The sequence below is a fragment of the Hyperolius riggenbachi genome, chromosome 7 (genome assembly GCF_040937935.1).
Source record: "Hyperolius riggenbachi isolate aHypRig1 chromosome 7, aHypRig1.pri, whole genome shotgun sequence".
Lineage (NCBI taxonomy): Eukaryota > Metazoa > Chordata > Amphibia > Anura > Hyperoliidae > Hyperolius > Hyperolius riggenbachi.
This window is the reverse complement of record NC_090652.1, coordinates 41,051,053-41,073,040: the sequence shown is the minus strand read 5'-3', so window position 1 is coordinate 41,073,040 and position 21,988 is coordinate 41,051,053. Positions and strand designations below refer to the sequence as shown.

Sequence of the window (21,988 nt, the reverse complement as noted above, 5' to 3'; positions counted from 1 at the left end):
ACAGATGCATGACCTTATACAGCTGGTGAGGAAGTGGTTGCAGCCGGAGACCTTGACAGGACCACAGATAGTGGAACGCATCGTCCTGGACCGGTATTTACGGGCCCTTCCTGGACCGTTACAGCGCTGGGTGAGCCATGGGGACCCCAAGACTGCGGACCAGCTTGTAGATATGGTGGAAAGGTTCACTGTTGTAGAGGATCTGCTAGGACCTTCAAGGCCTAGGAACTACCCGGCTAACAGAGTGACAAAGACCTCCTCAGTGTCGGAAGGAGGAGCTACACGTTTTCCTGGCTCAAGCAGGGGATCTAGCAATAACAGCCCCCCTAAAGAGGGTGTTGTGTCCCGGAAGGCTGGCTTAACACAGTGCTGGAAGTGCCAAGCCTGGGGGCATGTGAGGGCACAATGCCCATTGCAAGAAGAGCCAATGGAATGTGGAACTGTCCGTCGAGTATCATTTCATGCTCAAATAAATTGCACCGCACGCCCTGAGAATAAGGGGCAATTTGAATGCAGGGTTAATGTAAATGGTTTTCCTGCCCATGCTTTACTAGATTCAGGAAGCATGGTGACTCTGGTGCATACCCGGGTGGTGGGACAGGTCGATCCAATGGTACCCACCTTGCGGGTTATTTGTGTACATGGGGACACTAGGGCATATCCCTTGGTGGCTGTCTCCATTTCTACCATGTGTGGAACTATGACACATAATGTGGGGGTGGTACCCTCCCTAATGTATGATGTTATAATAGGATGTGACTTCCCATTGTTTTCAGAGTTATGGAGCTTGATGCAGCATGATTCAACTATGGTGTTAAAAGAAGTAGAAATGAATGGTGATCCACTTGTACCTATGTCAGAAGGAGATCAAGTGGAATTACCCCTGCTAGAGTTGACAAACGAGTCTGAGTTAACCTCTAAGGGGGGGGAAATATCCCCATTACAAGTTATGCTTGGGGAGGATGAAGGAGACCCCTCCACTGATACTGTTTATCCAGATTTGGAAGTGGGGAAAGGAGCTTTTGGTACATCTCAAGTACAAGACCCCACTTTAGTACATGCCCGTTAGCAGGTAACTGTAATAAATGGGGTGCCTCAAGAACCTGGGGCTGAGAACAGATATCTCTATTTTTCAATGAATGATAATTTGCTGTATCGGGTAGCCAAGGTACGCTCTGATGTAATAGAGCAGCTTTTGGTTCCCCAACCTTACAGGCGAATGGTGTTGGATATGGCCCACAATGAGGTTTTGGGAGGACACCTGGGTGCTGAAAAAACGGAGGCGCGGATTATGGACCGGTTTTACTGGCCAGGGCTTAAGGCAGATGTAAAAAAATACTGTAGTTCCTGCCCCATATGTCAGTTAACCGCTCCGGCTCCACACTTCCGAAGTCCCTTGGTGCCTCTACCCATAATCGAAGTTCCCTTTGAGCGGATTGCCATGGACTTAGTAGGCCCTCTAGTGAAATCAGCCAGGGGACACCAATACATACTAGTAGTACTAGATTATGCTACCAGATACCCAGAGGCCATCCCTTTAAGAAACCCTACTTTGAAAATCATTGCACGGGAACTGTTTCAGATGTTCTCAAGAACTGGTTTTCCTAAGGAGATCCTTACCGACCAGGGCACCCCATTTATGTCGAGGGTGATGGCAGACCTCTGCAAACTGTTTCAGATTAAGCAGTTGCGGACCTCTGTCTATCACCCCCAGACAGATGGGCTGGTCGAAAGGTTCAATAAAACCCTGAAGTCCATGCTAAAGAGGGTAGTACAACAGGACGGTAAAGATTGGGACTGTCTGCTACCTGCATTGATGTTTGCTATCAGGGAGGTTCCTCAGGCATCCACGGGCTTCTCACCATTTGAGTTAGTGTATGGTCGGAGGCCACGTGGGTTGCTTGATCTTGTCAAAGAAACCTGGGAAAGTGAGGCCACGCCTCATAAAACAGTGGTTGAACATATCGCCCAAATGAGAGACAGAATCGATAAGGTGATGCCCTTGGTCCGGGAACATCTCCAGAGTGCTCAGGAAGCACAGAGAAAAGTGTACAATCGGTCAGCAAAGGTTAGACAGTTTCAAGTGGGTGATCGAGTGGCAGTCTTAATACCTACCATGGAAAGCAAGTTCCTGGCTAAATGGCAAGGGCCATTTGAAGTGGTGGAAAAAGTGGGAGACGTAAATTACAAAGTGTACCAACCTGGGAAAAGGAAGCCATATCAGATCTACCATGTAAACTTGTTAAAACCCTGGAGAGACCGGGAACCAGCACTGGCATTGGTAGGCCTAAGCCCTGAACCCCACAAAGGGATTGAGCATGTGAAAATATCCCCCACGTTGTCAGGGGCACAGTCCCAACAGGTGAGAGAGTTCTTGCAGAGAAACAAAGAAGTGTTTTCAGAACTGCCAGGCCTTACCCACGTTATAGAACATGACATTATCACTGAGCCTGGAGTCAAAGTACGTGTCAGGCCATACCGCATTCCCGAGGCCCGCAGGAAAGCAGTTTCAGACGAGGTTAAAAAAATGTTGGAAATGGATATAATTGAGGAATCGCAGAGTGACTGGTCGAGTCCCATCGTGCTGGTCCCAAAGCCCAATGGAACTCTGCGGTTTTGCAATGACTTCAGAAAATTGAATGAGGTGTCAAAATTTGATGCTTACCCCATGCCTCGAGTAGATGAGTTGATAGAAAGGCTAGGCCCAGCCCGGTTTATTACCACTCTGGATCTGACAAAGGGGTACTGGCAGATACCTCTATCCAAAAGTGCCAGGGAGAAAACCGCGTTCTCCACTCCAGATGGTCAGTTCCAGTACAAAAAAATGCCCTTTGGTCTTCACACTGCTCCAGCCACCTTTCAGAGAGCTATGGACAGGTTGCTTCGGCCTCATCAACGTTACACCTCTGTGTATCTTGATGATATTGTGATTTTTAGTAGGGACTGGGATTCCCATCTTCCCCGGGTGCAAGCTGTGTTAGACTCACTAAGAGAGGGAGGCTTCACAGTGAACCCTGAAAAGTGTGCCATTGGGATGGAGGAGGCTAAGTACCTGGGGTACATTGTGGGTAGAGGTTTGGTAAAACCCCAACTCAATAAAGTAGAGGCGATAAAAGACTGGCCCCGCCCCATTACAAAAAGACAGGTAAGGGCATTCCTTGGCATAGTTGGGTATTACCGGCGGTTTATACCCAACTTTTCCACTCTAGCAGCACCACTGACTGATCTGACTAAGGGTCGGAAGTCAGTCATGGTGAGCTGGAACACAGATGCAGAAAAGGCCTTTCTGGAGCTAAAGGCCACTTTGTGTCAGCACCCGATATTGGTTGCTCCAGATTTTTCAAGAGAATTTGTGGTACAGACTGATGCATCAGATGTTGGGCTGGGGGCTGTCCTGTCACAAATAGTGGGTGGTGAGGAGCATCCTGTGCTGTTTCTGAGTAGGAAGTTAACAGCAGCTGAAAGAAGGTATGCTGTGGTCGAACGGGAATGTTTGGCTATCAAGTGGGCCCTTGACTCGTTACGCTACTTTTTATTAGATAGGAAATTCCGGTTAGTTTCAGACCATGCTCCTTTGACTTGGATGATGAGAAACAAGGAAACCAATGCCAGGGTGACAAGGTGGTTCCTGTCCCTACAGGAATTTTCGTTTGTGGTAGAGCACAGACCCGGGAGACTGCATCAAAATGCTGATGCCCTCTCCCGAGTCCACTGTATGGTGTCTAGTGATGCCTCCACCTCCTCCGGGTTGAGGCAAAGGGGGGGGATATGTACAGGACTCCAGGGATGGGTCCTGGACGGAAGATACATTTCCCCTATTTTTGGTTTTGGCTCCCTTTAGACAGGCAGTTGGGGAAGGAGTCCGGGGTAGTTTGCAACCCAGGGTTGCATGTTCTTTCATTTGTTAGGGCCCGGACTCTGGAATGGAAGGGAAATGGTTGGGCGGGCTCTTCCATTCCACCCCAGGGCTTGTCTGGAGATAGCCTTGATAAAATTAATGCCAGTACAGCAGGGGTTAACCTATTGCAGGAAGCAATATCTGCAAGGAGCTCTGGGAAAGGAGTGTGTGATTTTCCTGAGCAGGTGTGCATTGCTGATGAGCTGTGCAGGCTGCAGACAGTGTGTGTGTGGATCAGAGCTCCTGGCTGGACTTCCCAGTGTTACAAGGAAGGTAACCCTCTTGCTAAAAAGAAAAGAAATACTGAGGTGTGTCAGAAATTGAACTGTGTTTCTTGCAAAGACTTTTAAGTTTGGGTTGCTGAAGAAAGATGGACTTTTCCCTTATGTTGAAATTGAACAATGAACTGCATAGTTTTGTTGGCTGAGTGAAGCTGCACTTTATTTTCTGTTTTTCTGGCGGATGCCTAACTTGTGTTGCAAGAATAAACAAAACTGTTGTTTTTTTCAACTTTATGGCTGCCTAAACTATGTGAAACTTGATCCCAGATCCCCTGAATATCACAACACCCAGTTGAAAACGATCTTTATCATTTACTACGATTTCGTTATCCACTCAAGCCCATTTTTCCTCACACCTGTATTTCATGTATGCATTTATACAGTAATATTGTAAAAAAAAAAAAAGTAAGCAATTTTATAAATCATGTTATTTTCAGTAAAACTCCTCTTTAAGAGTGACATCATCCGTTTCTTCCTTGGCTATTGTGTGTTAAGGGAGGGGTCATGAAAAAAGCACGTAGATGTCGTGAAGCGAAAGTACAGAACAGTACTTCACCAGTTCAACAATGGAGCCTGAGAATACAGCACACGTGTCTGCAGCACAAAGGTACACTCTATTAATTATTGAGCATATTCACTCAGTTAATGTAAGACAGGTGAGAAGATAACAATATTTATTTGAAGCTGTCTAATTTATGAAGTTTCTCTCGGGGTTTTGTAGGGCGAGGGGTTAAACATCTGCTGGTTTTAGAGGACGTTTGATAGTGCAGAAGGAATGAATGAATTGGTAGAAAACAGGTAAAGTTTTCCATGAATGCATTTTTGTGAATAAATCTCCTTAGGCAAAGTTGATCTAAAGTGTATGATTGCAGAGCCCCCATACATACTTTTGTGAACAAATCTAGTACGTATTTCAGATATAATAGTGTGATACCACTAGGGACGACTTGTGTCTTCATTGTTTCCCTTTGTTCCATCGTGCCCCCCTCTGTGCAATCTTTATCTCTACTGTCCCATTCTCTTCCCCCATTTCCCCCCTGTGCCCTCCAGAGTCCTCCAACTGTCCTCCTGTGACCCCCCCCCCCCCCCCCCCCGCCCTCTCCTGTCACCCTGTCCTCCCTCTGTGCCTTCTTCTGTCTTTCTGTGACCTCTCTGTGCCTCCCTATCTCCCCTTGTGCCTCTTCCTGTCTACCTGTGTCCCCTCCTCTCCCCGTGCCCCCTCCTATCCTTATATGCCTTATCATGTCCTTCTGTACCCCCTCTGTGCCTCCTGTGCATCCATTGTGTTTCCGCTGTCCCTCTTTGTACCACCTGTTATCCTTTTCTGTCTCCTCTGCCCCCTTTCTGTCACCCCTGACCCCCTCTGTGTCTCCACTCCCTCAAATGTGCCACCTGTGTCCCCCTGCCTCACTTGGTGCCACCTGTGGTGCCAACTTTGCCACATTTGTGTCTTCCCTGCCTTGCTCTTCTGTCTCCTCTGTCTCCCTCTCTGTCTTTACTGCTTTTCCACATTTGTTTGAAAAACAGGAAAAGGTAAAACCAAGAGCCCAATAAAGTGTAGTATGCTCTGCAATAGGAGCTCGTTTTGCAATGCAAAGAGAAAGGTTATACTCAGACATGTGGGTTACCTCAAAGGCAACCATTGTGTAATCTCACTCATGTTTAGAAGTCGCTCTCTGTAGTACAATAAAGGGGGCGGGGGGGTAACACCTTTCCATCCAGTATAGACAAAGTACAATGAAATCATGGGTAAACAGATGTGCCAACAAATATAAAATAGATTAAAACTAGTTTAAGAGAGGTACGGGTGGAGATGCAAACATTACATTTTGGGTTTGCGAACAGCGAACACGAAATTCTGCAAATGTTCACGAACAGGCGAATCTGGCCAACCACCATAGACGTCAATGGGCAGGCGTATTATAAAATCTACAGGGACTGTTTCTGGCCACAAAAGTGATGGAAAAGTTGTTTCAAGGGGTCTAACACCTGGACTGTGGCATGCCAGAGGGGGATCCGTGCCAAAAGTCCGACCACAAATTACGGAGTTGACGCAGAGTCAGGTTTTAATCTCTAAAGGTCAGAAATCACATTATGCACAGCTCTGGGTGTCAGTGGGCTGTGGAGTGTCACACACAGAGAAACGCAATAGTACTATCAGAATACAGTGAAATAATAATGCATGCTACTATGCCTGCAACTTAATGTGGTAACAGCAACAGTGTGCACAGCTCTGGGTGTCAGTGGGCTGTGGGGTGTCACACACAAAAAACACAGGAGACCAATGTACTAGCCCTCAAAAGGGCTGTGGGGTGCTTTCTCAGCAAGTGAGGAACAAAAACACAGGCCTAGCTAATGCTTTCCCTACCTATCTGCAGCAAGTCTGACTCTGCTCTCACTAACAGTCAGCAGCCAGCAGAGAATGAATCCAATGTGGCCACTGCAACTGCTTTTTAATAGGGGGTGGGGAGTCTGGGAGGGGGTGCTAGCTGATTAGCTGACTGTCATGGAAGGGGTCAAAGTTTAGCTTTATGATGATGTATAGGGGGTGGGTCGAACACGCCAAATGTTTGCAGTTCGCCAAGAACGCGAACAGCGGAAATTCGCTGGGAACTGTGCGCCAGCGCACAGTTCGGGCCATCTCTAGTGGTCTTACCTCTCACAGATGACACTAAACGTATGCTAAATATTTTTATTGACGTAAAATCCAAATGCGACACTTCACAAAAAAAACACTTCCTCATGCAAAATATCATGGTGTCAGAAAACTCATTGCAATAATAAAAAGTTTTAGCAAAAACACTTATAGTGTCGTCACTGTTTTCCTCTAATTTTTACTTGTTGGGGTCTCTCTTTACCCATTGTTTCCTATATTTTATTACCCACCTCCAAGACTGTCCCACGTCGCACCGAATACACGGTGGTCTCTGTCTTGATTGGAAAAAAAATTCTTTTTACACCTCGTGCACCATCAATTTGCATTGGTCAGCCCCTGCAGTATAACAGCAGAGTTGGGAGGAGACATCTTGTCTGTAAAGTCGGTAGTAGGCATAAGCTCATTTTTTTTCTTCAAAGTCATTTTCACATTAAAATTTAAATCTTCACCTAATGTAAATTTTCCACAAAATATGATGGATTTTCACTAAAATAAAAACTTGTTCACACCGTGTTTTTTTTTATCCTGCCTATTGATTTCAAACACATTTTTTTTTCAAATAAGCATTTTTGCATGCCCATATTTTTTTGTGAATATTGTCATTTGTGTGAAAAAAACTTCTCATGTTTATTTACAATACATTTGGTGAACATTTGTTTTTGCATGTTGTGAAGTTTAGAGGGGGTCGCAGCCAGCACGCAGTACACAGATGTATAAAACCAAGTCCGTTTATTGTGCAGTAGAAATAAACAGCTTCAGTTCAGCAGTAATAAGTGGAAAATAACAGTTCAGCTTACTTCAGCTTGGTAAGATAAAGTCCAGCAGGTTCAAACAAAGTTCAGTTTTCATCAGGCCAACACCATACAAACAACAGAGCAGGGTATGGTTTGGCTTCCATCAAATACTCCAATACTCCTTGTCAGGAGATTTGCATAGCATACATGCTACTCCTTCAACACCTCACCCCACACTGCTTGTGAGGCTGCTTCTTAAGCATAAATTTGCATCTCATCAATACCATAATTAGTGAGACTCAGCCCCACTGACAACCATGTGTACCTAGATGGGATGGGAAGTCCCGCCCTTCCTTCCCTCCCATCCCAGGAGTCCGGCCCTGAAAAGAAAAAACCAAGCAGCAACTGCTTGCTGCTAAAATCCGGACTCCCTTCCTAGGACCACACGGGGTTTTAAAGTGACCACAGTCCAAATACCGGAGAAATATACCTCCCATCTATTACCCAGCCCCGATGGCCCCTACATATCCCCCCCCCTCTGCCTCCACCCCGAGGCGGTGGAGGCACATAGACCCACTAAACAGTGGACTCGGGAAAGGGCATCCGCGTTCTGGTGCACTTTACCCGGCCTATGTTCCACCACATAGTTGAATTCCTGGAGAGAGAGAAACCACCAGGACACTCTTGCATTCGTTCCTCTGTTTCTTTTCATCCACGCTAGCGGGGCATGGTCAGAGATCAACCTAAATTTCCTACCCAATAAATAATAGCGCAGGGGGTCTAGGGCCCATTTTATGGCCAAGCATTCCCTCTCCACTACCGCATAGTTTCTCTAAGCGGCCGTCAGTTTCCGACTGAGAAAAACTATGGGATGTTCTTCTCCATCAATTACCTGTGACAGAACCACCCCCAACCCAACATCTGAGGCATCTGACTGCACTACGAATTCTCGAGTGAAATCGGGGGCTACCAGGACAGGGTGACTACATAATGCCGATTTCAGCTCCAAAAACGCTTTTTTTAGCCATGGGCTCAGTAACAATGTTGTGCTCCACCATACCCGTGAGTCCAGGCAAATCCGAAAATATCCCCTTGTTTCTCTGAAGAAACTCTTTTACTTGTTGGACCTGGGATTTGGACAGAGTGGGGGCTATTTTCACATCCTCAATGCTTATTTGGGGTACAACACTCACACCCACCCTAACCGGAGCGGTCTCTCTCTCTTTCCAGGGTTTTAACGGATTGACGTGATACAGTTGATAGGGTTTCCGTCTCCCTGGCTGATGTACCTTATAATACTGACAAATAAAAAGTAGTAATATGGTTCCACCCCTATCAATTATGTTAAACATTTCAATATACACACAAGGCGGGGTTTTTTGTGAACCCAAAAGTTCTCTTTTATTCTCCAATTTTCTCTTCAGAACGCAAGTGATAAATGTAGATACGACATCAGACCTTCACATACAAATGCCTGACACGTGTTTCGCAGCCATAAGCCGCTTCCTCAGAGGCACATTGCAACAACACATCTGTCAAGAGATACATAGATATGTACATACCATTAGAAGCCCATGTGCAGATCAGGACAAACGGCCATACTGTAAAGTAGTATTATAACTGTCTTACCCAAAGTCTAGGTCATAGAACACACCGGATCGATCTGGAACCACAACAATAGGTATATGGCATAAATAAATATGGTCCTACAACCTTAGTAATTCATATAAACCCCTCTAATCTACATACAATACTGTGAGATAGCCAGAAGATCCACAACATGCAAACCAAGAAAATCTCCGATAGAGGAGATAATATATCTACCTCATCTAAACCACCATACCAAAAGCAAACCATATCAGAACAGATCACCACCAGTGCATCTATATAGCTAACCACGTGCCTAGCTACCACCTACATAAGTGTGCATGCCATTTGGAAATATCACAGTGTGTCAGTATGTTTTTGCACCGGGCATACCAACCCTGCGCTTTATATCATCCATCATTACACTGGACATCACCTTATCTCCATAACGGTGCATCTCTATATTATACAAGTAATCCTAGGATCCTTTAGAATCATACCACAGGGACCTAGATCCCATTCCCCATTAGTGCAGTGAGATAGACAATCCATCACCATATCTACACTGTCCATACATGTGAAGTTCATAATATACCAGTCTGGTCCCTAAGTTATATAATGCAGCCCAATATGGTGTGTAGAAAAAAATATCTATGTGATACAACAAAACCATCATTCCCATAGGAAATAGTAATACCTGAAGGTGGGTGCAGAGAAATATCCTCCAAGACGTCTCCCCAGGTGAACAGGCTATGGAGATCAACTTACACCGTGCTGTAGCAGGCTTAAAGTGAACCAGAGACGAAGCACCCTTGTGTATTTTACCATAGAAATCAGTGGGAACATTAGAGAAAACATTTACCATGCTCTCTGTTCCATCCTCACTGCTAAAAGTGTCTGTTATCTAGCTGAGATAAGAATCCCGGACTGAGCATTGATTCTGGCTTTGCTATAATGACTCAGCTATAATGATTCCTGAGCAAAGCCAGCAGGGGGCAGGCTTGGACTTGAAGACAGCAAAGAACACAGTCTCAGCTATAATTATTCTGTAGCAAAGCCAGACCGACTGCTTAGTCGGGATTCTTATCTTAGAGGTGATAACAGGCAAATTAAACAGAGAACAATGTAACAAAGAGCAGATTAGGTGTTTACTGTCATGTTCCCACTGATTTATAAGGTAAAATACATGAGGTTGCTTCATCTCTGGTTCTCTTTAAGAACCTCCGTACGCCAATAGCAATCAGTGGGGGGCGGGCCATGCAAGAATAGTGCCAATAGATTGGAGGTAAACCTATTCCTTCCGTCTCCCTGGTACGCACGCTAATATAGCGTGGTATATTGGAGCGCATATCTATCCGGATATTACTTCCGCATATGCGCATAGAGCTGAAACCTCCTTGTCGTATTAGAGCCCTCCCCGAGAGGTCATAGCCTCTGTAGTCCCACTACTACAAGTCTCGCGAGATTATGCTGCAAGACTCCTGTTGCCATGGTTACCACTCGTGCAACACGGAAGACCCTCCATCTCCTAAAAACAGACTGTGGTCATCTCTTACCGGTATTAAAGCTATTAGAGGGACCCACAAAGGGAAATGGGAGTAGGTTCCATATGTATACCTAAGGTTCTGCTATACAGGAAAAATCAACCTTATACAATTCTATGTTTCCCCACTATAATGCATAGAAAGTATTACGACATGTGTAAACAGTGCCACCTACTGTCCAGATCCCAGAACGAGCCAAATGTTACAATAGAAGTAGTCCCTATATATATGGAACTAGCCCACCTTAGTTAAAAAATACCAAATAGGCCAATTACCCGGGATGCGCATGGTCTGTACATAATCAGTTTATTATTCATAAAAACATTTTATAGCTCACATAATCATTTAGCCCTGGTTTTTGATCAGCAGAAAATTTCCATATCCATTTGGTTTCTAACTGGTATAATTTTTTATCGATGTCCCCTCCTCTCAGATTCAAATGTATTCTATCTAAAACTGCAAATCTCACAAAGTTAACATTACCCCCATGTGATTCTATCACATGTTTGGCTATAGCCGATTTTTCACCCTTTTTGCCCGCGTCATATATGTGCTCATATATCCTCTCTCTAAATTCTCTTTTTGTTTTGCCTATGTAGAAGGCATCACATCTACATATTGCAATATATATTACCGCCACAGTACCGCAATTGGCATAATGCCTCAGATTTACTACAGTGTCTCTTGAGTTTATTGCCACTTTTGGCCCTTTGTATATATACTGGCAATATGAACATCCCCCACATCCATAAGTCCCCCTGGTTTTACATAGTTCACCCCGATTGCTACCTTGATAGTGGCTCTGCATTATATGGGTCCCTATGGTTTTTGCCCTTCTGAAAACTATCCGTGGATGCCTGGGTACCACTTTCCCCAGGATCTTGTCTTGTCTCAAAATGGGCCAGTATTTGTTAAGGGCTTGTTTGATGATGGTATGTTCTCCACAATAAGTAGTAATCAGAGACAAAGAGAAATCATCTGCACATTCCCCTGGTTTTCTTTTCTTTTTTCCATACAGCAGTTTACCCCTATCCAGACTCACTGCTCGATTGTATGCTCGTTTGAGGCTTTTTTTGGGGTATCCTCTTTGTAAAAGTCTATATTGAAGCTTTTTAGCTTCTACCTTGAAATTTTCAAAGTCAGTGCAATTTCTCTTTAGTCTTACATATTGGGAGTATGGGATGCTTTTGATGGTGTTGTAGGGATGGGCGCTGTCTGCTCTCAGAATAGAATTTGTGGCAGTCGGTTTGCGGTATAGGGTAGTGGCTAGAGTACCATCTGCTTGCTTGATAATTTTTAAATCTAAAAACTCAAGTATATTGCGACTATATGTGTATGTAAATTTTAAGTTCCATTCATTAATGTTGAGCCAGTTTACAAAGTCATGTAGATCATCTTCACTACCCTCCCAGACAAGGAAGATGTCGTCTATAAATCTATGCCATGTGGCTATTAGATGTATAAGATCGTAACCCTCTTCCGAAAATATCTCTTCCTCCCATCCCCCCAGGTACAGGTTTGCATAAGAAGGGGCACACGTGATGCCCATAGCTGCTCCCTGCACCTGGAGGTAATGGGCCCCCCCAAAAACGAATGCATTGTGGGTCAGAAGGAAATATAGTAGCTCCACGGTAAGTTGGTTGATTTCTTTGTGTTCAGTACCCATTTTATTTAAAAATCTCTGTACTACTGCCACTCCCCGATCATGGGGTATGCTACTGTACAGAGCTTCCACGTCCAATGATACAAGTAGACTGCCTTCAGATATATGCATTTCGTCCAAGATGGTCAACAAGTGGGAGCTATCTTTTACATAGGAGGGTAGGCTAATGACATGGGGCATAAGATGGACATCAACAAACTTGCTAACATTTTCCGTCAAGGAGCCGTGGCCAGATACAATAGGTCGTCCTGGCGGGTCAGTGAGTGACTTGTGTACTTTGGGTGTGCAATAAAAGGTCGGGGTGCATGGAAAATCTACACTCAGGAACTTCCAAATTTTTTCGTTAATAAGGCCATCATACTTAGCTTTACATAGAATGTCATCTAGTTCCCTTTTATATTTTTGAATCATGTCCCCATTGATCTTTCGGTAATTGTCCCGATTATGCAATAATTTTGTACACATCCTTTCGTAATCGTCGTTATTCACCTGTTATGTACCTTATAATTCACTTCCCCCACTTTTTCAACGATCTCGAAGGGACCGTGCCACCTGGCCAAGAATTTACTCTCCACGGTTGGGATCAATACTGCCACTCTATCCCCCACCTGGAACTGCCTGATTTTCGCGGAGCGGTTGTATACCCGACTCTGCGCTTCTTGGGCTGCCAGTAAGTGTTTCTTGACAAGGGGCATAACCTTAGCAATGCGTTCTTGCAGCTGGGAAACGTGTTCCACCACACTCTTGTGAGGACTGGACTCACTTTCCCAGGTTTCTTTGACCACGTCAAGCAACCCTCGAGGTCTGCGCCCATATACCAGTTCAAATGGTGAAAAACCTGTGGAGGCTTGAGGTACCTCCCGAACAGCAAACATCACTGCCGGCAATAAACAGTCCCAATCTTTTCCGTCCCTTTGAACCACTCTTTTTAACATCATTTTTAAAGTCTTATTAAACCGTTCAACCAGGCCATCGGTCTGAGGGTGATAAACCGAGGTTCTCATCTGTTTAATCTGGAACAGTTTACATACATCAGCCATCACTTTAGACATAAACGGGGTTCCTTGATCCGTAAGTATTTCCCTAGGAAAACCCGTCCGAGTGAACATATTAAACAATTCTCGGGCGATAGCTTTGGACGTGGGTTTTCTTAACGGAAAGGCTTCCGGGTAGCGAGTGGCATAGTCGAGGATGACAAGGATATATTGGTGCCCCCTGGCAGACTTTACCAGTGGCCCCACTATATCCATGGCAATGCGCTCAAATGGCACCTTGATTATTGGCAAGGGCACCAAAGGGCTTCAAAAATGGGACACTGGCGCGGTTAACTGACAGGTGGGGCAAGAAGCGCAGTAATTCTTTACTTCGGCCTTTAACCCAGGCCAGTAAAACCTGTCAGTTATCCGCGCCTCCGTTTTCTCGGCACCCAGGTGACCTCCCAATACTTCATTGTGAGCCAAGTCTAGTACCATCCTCCGAAACTCCTGAGGCACTAGCAGCTGCTCAACAACCTCTTCTCTGACCTTTGCAACCCGATATAACACATCCCCATGAACTGAAAAACGAGGGAATCTCTCCTCTGCCCCAGGTTCCTGGGGAACTCCATTTACAACAGATACCTGTTGTCTCGCATGGGATAACGTTGGATCCCGCATCTGCGCAGTGATAAACAACCCTTTTGACACATCCAGGTCAGGGAGCATAGATGCTGGGGAAGATTCCTCATCATCCTCGCCCAACATAACTTGTAATGGGGAATCATCCCCCCCCTTAGTAACCTGCTCAGGGTCCCGACAAGGATGGTCAGTTCCAATTTCATCAATTTGCAACATTACATCATCATTTTGCAATAATACAGGATCATTTTGCAATACATTTTCTGCAACATTTGTATCCAGACTTGGTGCATCAAGTTCTTTGGTAGGGGGAGGAGGGGCTAAGTTATTATCAGAGTCTTTAAATAACTTCCCTTTTACACTCTCCCACAGTACCCAAAACAGTGGAAAGTCTCGACCCAATATAGCTTGACACATTAGGTTTCTTACCATTCCGACGTCGTGAGTAATTGTCCCACATTCCGTTGAAATCGACACAGGCACCACAGGATAAGTCTTTGTGTCTCCGTGGATACACACTACCTTAAGCGGCTTTAGCACAGTGTCAATTGTTCCAATCAGATCAGCGTGCACCATGGTTACCATACTGCCTGAGTCCAGCAAGGCTTTGGCAGGTACCTGGTTCACACTGACGGGACACACAAAACTCTCCTGGCACTCTGCCAGGCATACCTCCTGGGCAAAAAAGGACACTCTCCGTAGTACGTCGCACTGCATGGGTTCCTCCTGCAGTGGACACTGGGCTCTGGTATGGCCCCAGGCAGAACATCTCCAACACTGGATCGCCCCTCCCTTCCGAGGTGTAGCCATAGCAGGTGGCAACCCCTGAGCGGCTTTTGGGAATACTTCCCTATTTCTGGTGATGCTGGTTGCGGGGTTCCATGAAGCACCCTTTCCGGAGTCCGGGAACCTTGCAACACGGGGTAAGTTGGGGCCCGCCTGGCCCTTTGGAGAGAGTAGATTTTCCACTACGTTATATCTCTCCACCAACTCCACCAGCTGCTCCGCTTTTTTGGGGTCTGCATGACTGACCCAGCGCTGTAGACCCACTGGCAAGGGACGCAGAAAACGATCCAGCACGAATCGCTCCACCATCTCAGGCCCGGTAAGTACCTCTGGTTGCAGCCACTTTGTCGCCAGTTGGATGAGGTCATACATCTGTGATCTGGCTGGATGATCCATCCGGTATTTCCAGCTGTACACCCTCTGTGCCCGGACCGCTGTTGTTACACCTAGTCGGGCCAGGATCTCTGCCTGTAGTCGATCATAGTCGAGGGCGTCTGCAGCGTTGAGATCGTAGTAGGCCTTCTGGGGTTCTCCCGTCAGGAACGGTGCAAGGATACCAGCCCATTTGTCTTTCGGCCATCCTTCCCGCTCTGCTGTCCTTTCGAACGTTTTCAGAAAGGCTTCCACATCATCTGTGGCGGTTAGTTTCTGCAGAAAGTGACTGGCTCTCACCATCGCCTGGTTGCTAGGGGCAGCTCCTGCTGTCTCTCTCCCCTGGGCCAGCTTCTGCACCGCCTCAAGCAGTATTTTGGCTTGCGCTTCTGAGGCGACTCGCAGGGCTTCCGTGGCTTGCTGTTGAGTCACCATACACGCCTGCTGAGACACCATGCTCTGCTGTAGCTGCACAGTTGCTAAGGCCATTTGTTTCAGCACTTCCTCCATCATGCATACAAGGAGACTGGCCCTTTAAATGTCACTTTTTAAACGGAACTTTTTCTTTTCCTGCCGTGCTGCGCTGCCCGCATCCGAGCACCAGTTGTGAAGTTTAGAGGGGGTCGCAGCCAGCACGCAGTACACAGATGTATAAAACAAAGTCCGTTTATTGTGCAGTAGAAATAAACAGCTTCAGTTCAGCAGTAATAAGTGGAAAATAACAGTTCAGCTTACTTCAGCTTGGTAAGATAAAGTCCAGCAGGTTCAAACAAAGTTCAGTTTTCATCAGGCCAACACCATACAAACAACAGAGCAGGGTATGGTTTGGCTTCCATCAAATACTCCAATACTCCTTGTCAGGAGATTTCCATAGCATACATGCTACTCCTTCAACACCTCACCCCACACTGCTTGTGAGGCTGCTTCTTAAGCATAAATTTGCATCTCATAATTAGTGAGACTCAGCCCCACTGACAACCAGGTGTGTACCTAGGTGGGATGGGAAGGCCCGCCCTTCCTTCCCTCCCATCCCAGGAGTCCGGCCCTGAAAAGAAAAAACCAAGCAGCAACTGCTTGCTGCTAAAATCCGGACTCCCTTCCTAGGACCACACGGGTTTTAAAGTGACCACAGTCCAAATACCGGGGAAATATACCTCCCATCTATTACCCAGCCCCGATGGCCCCTACAATGCTCATATATTTTTGTGCAAAGTCTCAATCATGTGAAAAGGTGTTTTCCATGGCTGTATGTTTTCTCATATATGTGAAAATATGAACTTTCTGTGAAAAGAAAATAGTCATATTTGCTCTTCACTAGTAGGGAAAGCTGAGCTGACAGGCAGGGACAGATAAGAGATTGTGGACTAGTGAAGCTGATATAGTGCTGTATTTGTATTATAGGTAGAACTGCAGTGTGGTGGGCAGCATGGTCTTGTATACCTTCCCCCTGTGTGCACTCTGCTTAGCCGAAACAGCCATTGCTATGTTATTGAGTGTTTCCACATTAACAAAGCTTACTGCAGGACCTGATATAACTACAATGGGGTCCACTCCTGGGCAAAAATAACAAGATAGTATTGCGTTTTCCCCTGCGTGCCAGTGCCAGCTAGCGGACCACTCAGGTCTCTACCTAAGGTAAGTAATAAGTGGTCACTGACAAGAGGTGATAAGCAGGGAGAAAGACTGTAAGAGTGATTAAGATGTGGAATGCATTGCCACAGGAAGTCGTTATGGCAAACTCTATACCTGCATTTAAAGGGAACCTGTACTGAGTAAAATTATTTAAAATAAACACATGAGGTAACTTCAAATGAACATTAAGTGGGTCCACGATCTCAAACGACTTAAAATGGGACAACAACACTGCCACTATTGTCAAGAAAGCACAACAGAGAATGTACCATCTGCGGCAGCTGAAAAAGTTTGGCCTACCTCAAAAGCTAATGGTGCAGTTCTACACTGCAATCATCGAATCCACCATAACATCATCCATGACTGTATGGTTCAGCTCCTGCTCAGCATTAGAAAAGGGGAGGCTGCAGCGCATCATCCGATCAGCGGAAAGGATAATTGGCTGTAGCTTACCTTCCCTGCAGGATCTTTACACTAGCAGGTGCAGAAAGAGAGCGACCAAAATTGCCTCTGACCCCTCTCACCCAGCTCACTCCATCTTCCAGCGCATGCCTTCAGGAGTAAGATTCCGGTCAATCGCTACTAAAACCTCCAGACACAGGAACAGTTTTTTTCCTCAAGCGGTAGCCATACTTAATGCTGAACCACGTTAGAGCTGCTAGGACTGAAAGTAATCAGCACAGAACTAAACATGAACAATTCTCACATTGCTTACTGCCACTATACTTATAATGTCCTTAACTTGTAATATTCACACTGTCTGTCCTTGTATTGTTTTTTGTTTGTGTTTGTTAAGCAACTGCCAAGACAAATTCCTTGTAGGTGCAAACTTACTTGGCGAAAATAAATTGATTCTGATTCTGAAATAGTTTCCTTGCCATCAGTTCCTCTCAGAAGCTCACCATTTTCTTCTGACAATGATCTCTTCCTGTTCTGACAACATTTTGTCAGAACTGAAGTATATCAGTTGCTGTCAGTTATATATCAGTTGCTGTCAGTTATAGCTGAGTGGACAATTGATGTGCCCGGTAATGTCAATGTTTCCCTATGGCTCAAGTGGGCGATGTTACAGTTTAACTGTGTGCTGACCAGAAAGCTATTATGGGGTAAAGGCCATTTTAAAAATGGAGGACAGAGAATTCCCTTGATCACAGTGGACAAACAGGACGCGGGAGAGGAGAAAGAGATTGAGGAGTAGACTACACGGGAGGTAAGTATGACTTGTGTATGCTTATTTTGACTTTTAATTTTCAGTTCAGGTTTTCTTTAAAGGGGGCTTAGATGCTTTCCTTGCGTTGAAAGACATCCATGGCTACAATTACTAGGTAATGCCTAATGATGTTGATCCAGGGATTTTATCTGATTGCCATCTGGAGTCGGGAAGGAATTTTTCCCTTTTGGGCTAATTGGACAATGCCTTGTAAGGGTTTTTTCGCCTTCCTCTGGATCAACAGGGATATGTGAGGGAGCAGGCTGGAGTTGTACTTTGTACTGGTTGAACTCGATGGACGTATGTCTTTTTTCAACCAATATAACTGTAACTATGTAACTGGAACACACAGAATCATGGAGGAGCACACTGGCTGGATAGGTGAATTTGCTCCATTGCCGAATACTCTGTTGAAGCCGTGGAAACCACTATTCATTTGGGGGATGACCTGGCACCGACACTTGCTATACTTAAAGGACAACTGAAGCAAGAAGGATATGGAGGCTGACAATATTTATATCCTTTTAAGCAAGTAAGGAAATACCAGTTGCCTGGCAGCCCTGCTGATCCTCTGCCTCTAATACTTTTAGCCATAGCCCCCGAACAAGCATGCAGCAGATCAGGTGTTTCTGACATTATTGCCAGATGTGACAAGATTAGCTGCATGCTTGTTTCTGGTGTTATTCAGACACTACTACAGCCAAACAGATCAGCAGGGCTGCCAGGCAATTGGTATTGTTTAACAGGAAATAAATATGGCAGCCTCCATATTCTTCTCACTTCACTTGTCCTTTAAAGGATATCTCCCGGCAGCCTCTAAAGTATCGCTGACCCCCTATAGGTCAGGATCTTCTGTGCATGCTCAGGCGTGCTCCCATGCCACACACGAATGTGTCCATGTCACCAGGAGCGTACTGCTCCCAATGACATGGGCACGTTCACGTAAATCATGGGCGCATGCCCATGCATGCGCAGAAGATGCTGACCAATCAGGGGTCAGTGATAGGTCAGAGGCTGCCAGTGGGACCAGAGAGAAGACAAGGGCTAGGTTGAGAGACACATGTGACCTCTAGGGGCTGAAAGAGGCCCCAGGTAAGTAAAGCTAGATTGTTATACTCACCTTGGATATCCTTTAAGTCACAGTTTCCCAACTCTGTCCTCAAGGCCCACCAACAGTTCATGTTTTGCAGGAAACCGCAAACATTCACAGGTGAGGTAATTAGTGTCTCAGCAGAGCTGATTAACCTGTCCCAGACCGACGCAGTACGAATCTATGTCCAGCAGGTGGTGCTGTGGCCCTAACTGGACGTAGATTCTATGTCACAGTAAATTGCGCGTCCCCGTCGTTACCGCTGATCTCACCGCTCTGCCCCGCCACAATTCACTGGCTCTGCCATCTATAAGATGGCAGAGCTCTGTGAGCCGGTCAGGAGCCGTTTTCATTGGCTCCTGGCCCTGTCATCACTTTAAGCCAATCTCATTGACTTACATTGATTGACAGGGTCAGGAGCCAATGAAAGCGGCTCCTGACCAGCGCACAACGCTCTGCCCTCATAGAGACGGCAGAGAGAGGAGCCTACAGCGAGGACAGAACGACGTGACCGGCAAGTGCGACGGATTATTGCGGCAATTCGTCGGTAAGCGCTGTTGTACAGTGCCAGCAGTGTCTGGTCCTCAAAGGGAACCTGAAGCGAGTAAAATTATTTAAAATAAACACATGAAGTAGCTGCAAATGAATATTACATACTTACCTCGCCCTCAGTCCTTCTCAGAAGCTCACCGGTTTCTTCTTACAGTGATCCCTCCCAGTTCTGACACTATTTTGTCAGAACTGAAATATACCAGTTGCTGTCAGTTATATATCAGCTGCTGTCGGTTACAACTGAATGCGTAAGGTAATGTCCATGTTTCCCTATGGCTCAAGTGGGTGATATTAAAGTTTAACAGTGTGCTGGCCAGGAAGCTGCTATGGGGTAATGGCTATTTTCAAAATGGAGGACAAAGAATTCCTTTGATCACAGTGGACAAACAGGACGCAGGAGAGGAAAAAGAGATTGAGGAGTAGACTACACAGGAGCAGGGGCGTAGGAATAGACCCTGCAGCCTCTGCAGTTGCAGGGGGGCCCCTAGCAAGTCAGGGGCCTGGAGGAGGAAAGGCTGTCACCACCGGCGTACCTACCGGGGATGCGACTCTCTCAGCCGCAGGGGGGCCCGGCCGCCCGGGGCTGCTCTGGGGCCCACTCACTGTGCGTGGGGGGAGCGCTGCTCTGGACCCCCCAGCAAAGTGCTCAACTGGCTGCAGCGTCTAATAGACGCTGCGCCAGTTCATTCCTTGCAGCCCCGCTCCACCAGCAGCCTGCATAGTCTCCGGCAGGCAGAGCAGGGCTACGGCAAGATGGCCGCCGAAGAAGCCCTACACTGGAGACTATTTGTGTCTCTAGTACAGGGCTTCGGCAGCCATCTTGCCGTAGCCCTGCACTCTGCCTGTCAGCGCGGGAGATGTGCTGCAGGAGGACTCGGGGAGCTGCGAGCCAGATGCCGGGAGAGGAGAAGACTTCTGTCAGGTAAGTGAATTGTTTTTTTTTCACAGGTGCATTTTTTTTTCTAGTGTCTGCTGCCTACATTGTGATTTTCTGGTCACTGCTGCCCACATTGTGATTTTCAGGTGTCTGCTGCCCAGTGCCCACATTGCGATTTTCTGGTGTCTGCTGCCCACATTATGATTTTCTGGTCACTGCTGCCCACATTGTGATTTTCTGGTGACTGCTGCCCACATTGCGATTTTCTGGTGTCTGCTGCCCACATTATGATTTTCTGGTGTCTGCTGCCCACATTAAGATTTTCTGGTCACTGCTGCCCACATTGCGATTTTCTGGTGTCTGCTGCCCACATTGCGATTTTCTGGTGTCTGCTGCCCACATTACGATTTTCTGGTCACTGCTGCCCACATTGCGATTTTCTGGTCACTGCTGCCCACATTGTGATTTTCAGGTGTCTGCAGCCCACATTATGATTTTCTGGTCACTGCTGCCCACATTGTGATTTTCAGGTGTCTGCAGCCCACATTATGATTTTCTGGTCACTGCTGCCCACATTGTGATTTTCAGGTGTCTGCTGCCCAGTGCCCACATTGCGATTTTCTGGTGTCTGCTGCCCACATTATGATTTTCTGGTGTCTGCTGCCCACATTACGATTTTCTGGTCACTGCTGCCCACATTGCGATTTTCTGGTGTCTGCTGCTGCCCACATTGCGATTTTCTGGTGTCTGCTGCCCACATTACGATTTTCTGGTCACTGCTGCCCACATTGCGATTTTCTGGTCACTGCTGCCCACATTGCGATTTTCTGGTGTCTGCTGCCCACATTGCGATTTTCTGGTGTCTGCTGCCCACGTTACGATTTTCTGGTCACTGCTGCCCACATTGCGATTTTCTGGTCACTGCTGCCCACATTGCGATTTTCTGGTGTCTGCTGCCCACATTATGATTTTCTGGTGTCTGCTGCCCACATTACGATTTTCAGGTGTCTGCTGCCCACATTACGATTTTCAGGTGTCTGCTGCCCACATTACGATTTTCAGGTGTCTGCTGTCCACATTAGGATTTTCTGGTGTCTGCTGCCCACATTGCGATTTTCTGGTGTCTGCTGCCCACATTGTGATTTTCTGGTGTCTGCTGCCCACATTACGATTTTCAGGTGTCTGCTGCCCACATTGTGATTTTCAGGTGTCTGCTGCCCACATTACGATTTTCTGGTCACTGCTGCCCACATTGCGATTTTCTGGTCACTGCTGCCCACATTGCGATTTTCAGGTGTCTGCTGCCCTCATTACGATTTTCAGGTGTCTGCTGCCCACATTACGATTTTCAGGTGTCTGCTGCCCACATTACGATTTTCAGGTGTCTGCTGCCCACATTACGATTTTCAGGTGTCTGCTGCCCACATTGCGATTTTCAGGTGTCTGCTGCCCACATTGCGATTTTCTGGTGTCTGCTGCCCACATTGCGA

General features: G+C 46.4%; 1 protein-coding gene across 1 annotated transcript in view; it reads left to right on the top strand.

Annotated features, from left to right (window-relative positions):
* Positions 1-3,565: 3,565 nt before the first annotated feature.
* LOC137524279 (uncharacterized) overlaps positions 3,566-21,988 on the top strand; it is a 54,341-nt gene continuing 35,918 nt past the window's right edge. Inside the window, exons 1-2 of the mRNA XM_068243958.1 lie at positions 3,566-4,206; positions 4,617-4,786. Coding sequence (XP_068100059.1) covers positions 4,746-4,786 — 41 coding nt within the window. The 5' untranslated portion in view covers positions 3,566-4,206; positions 4,617-4,745. The remainder of the gene's footprint in view (positions 4,207-4,616; positions 4,787-21,988) is intronic.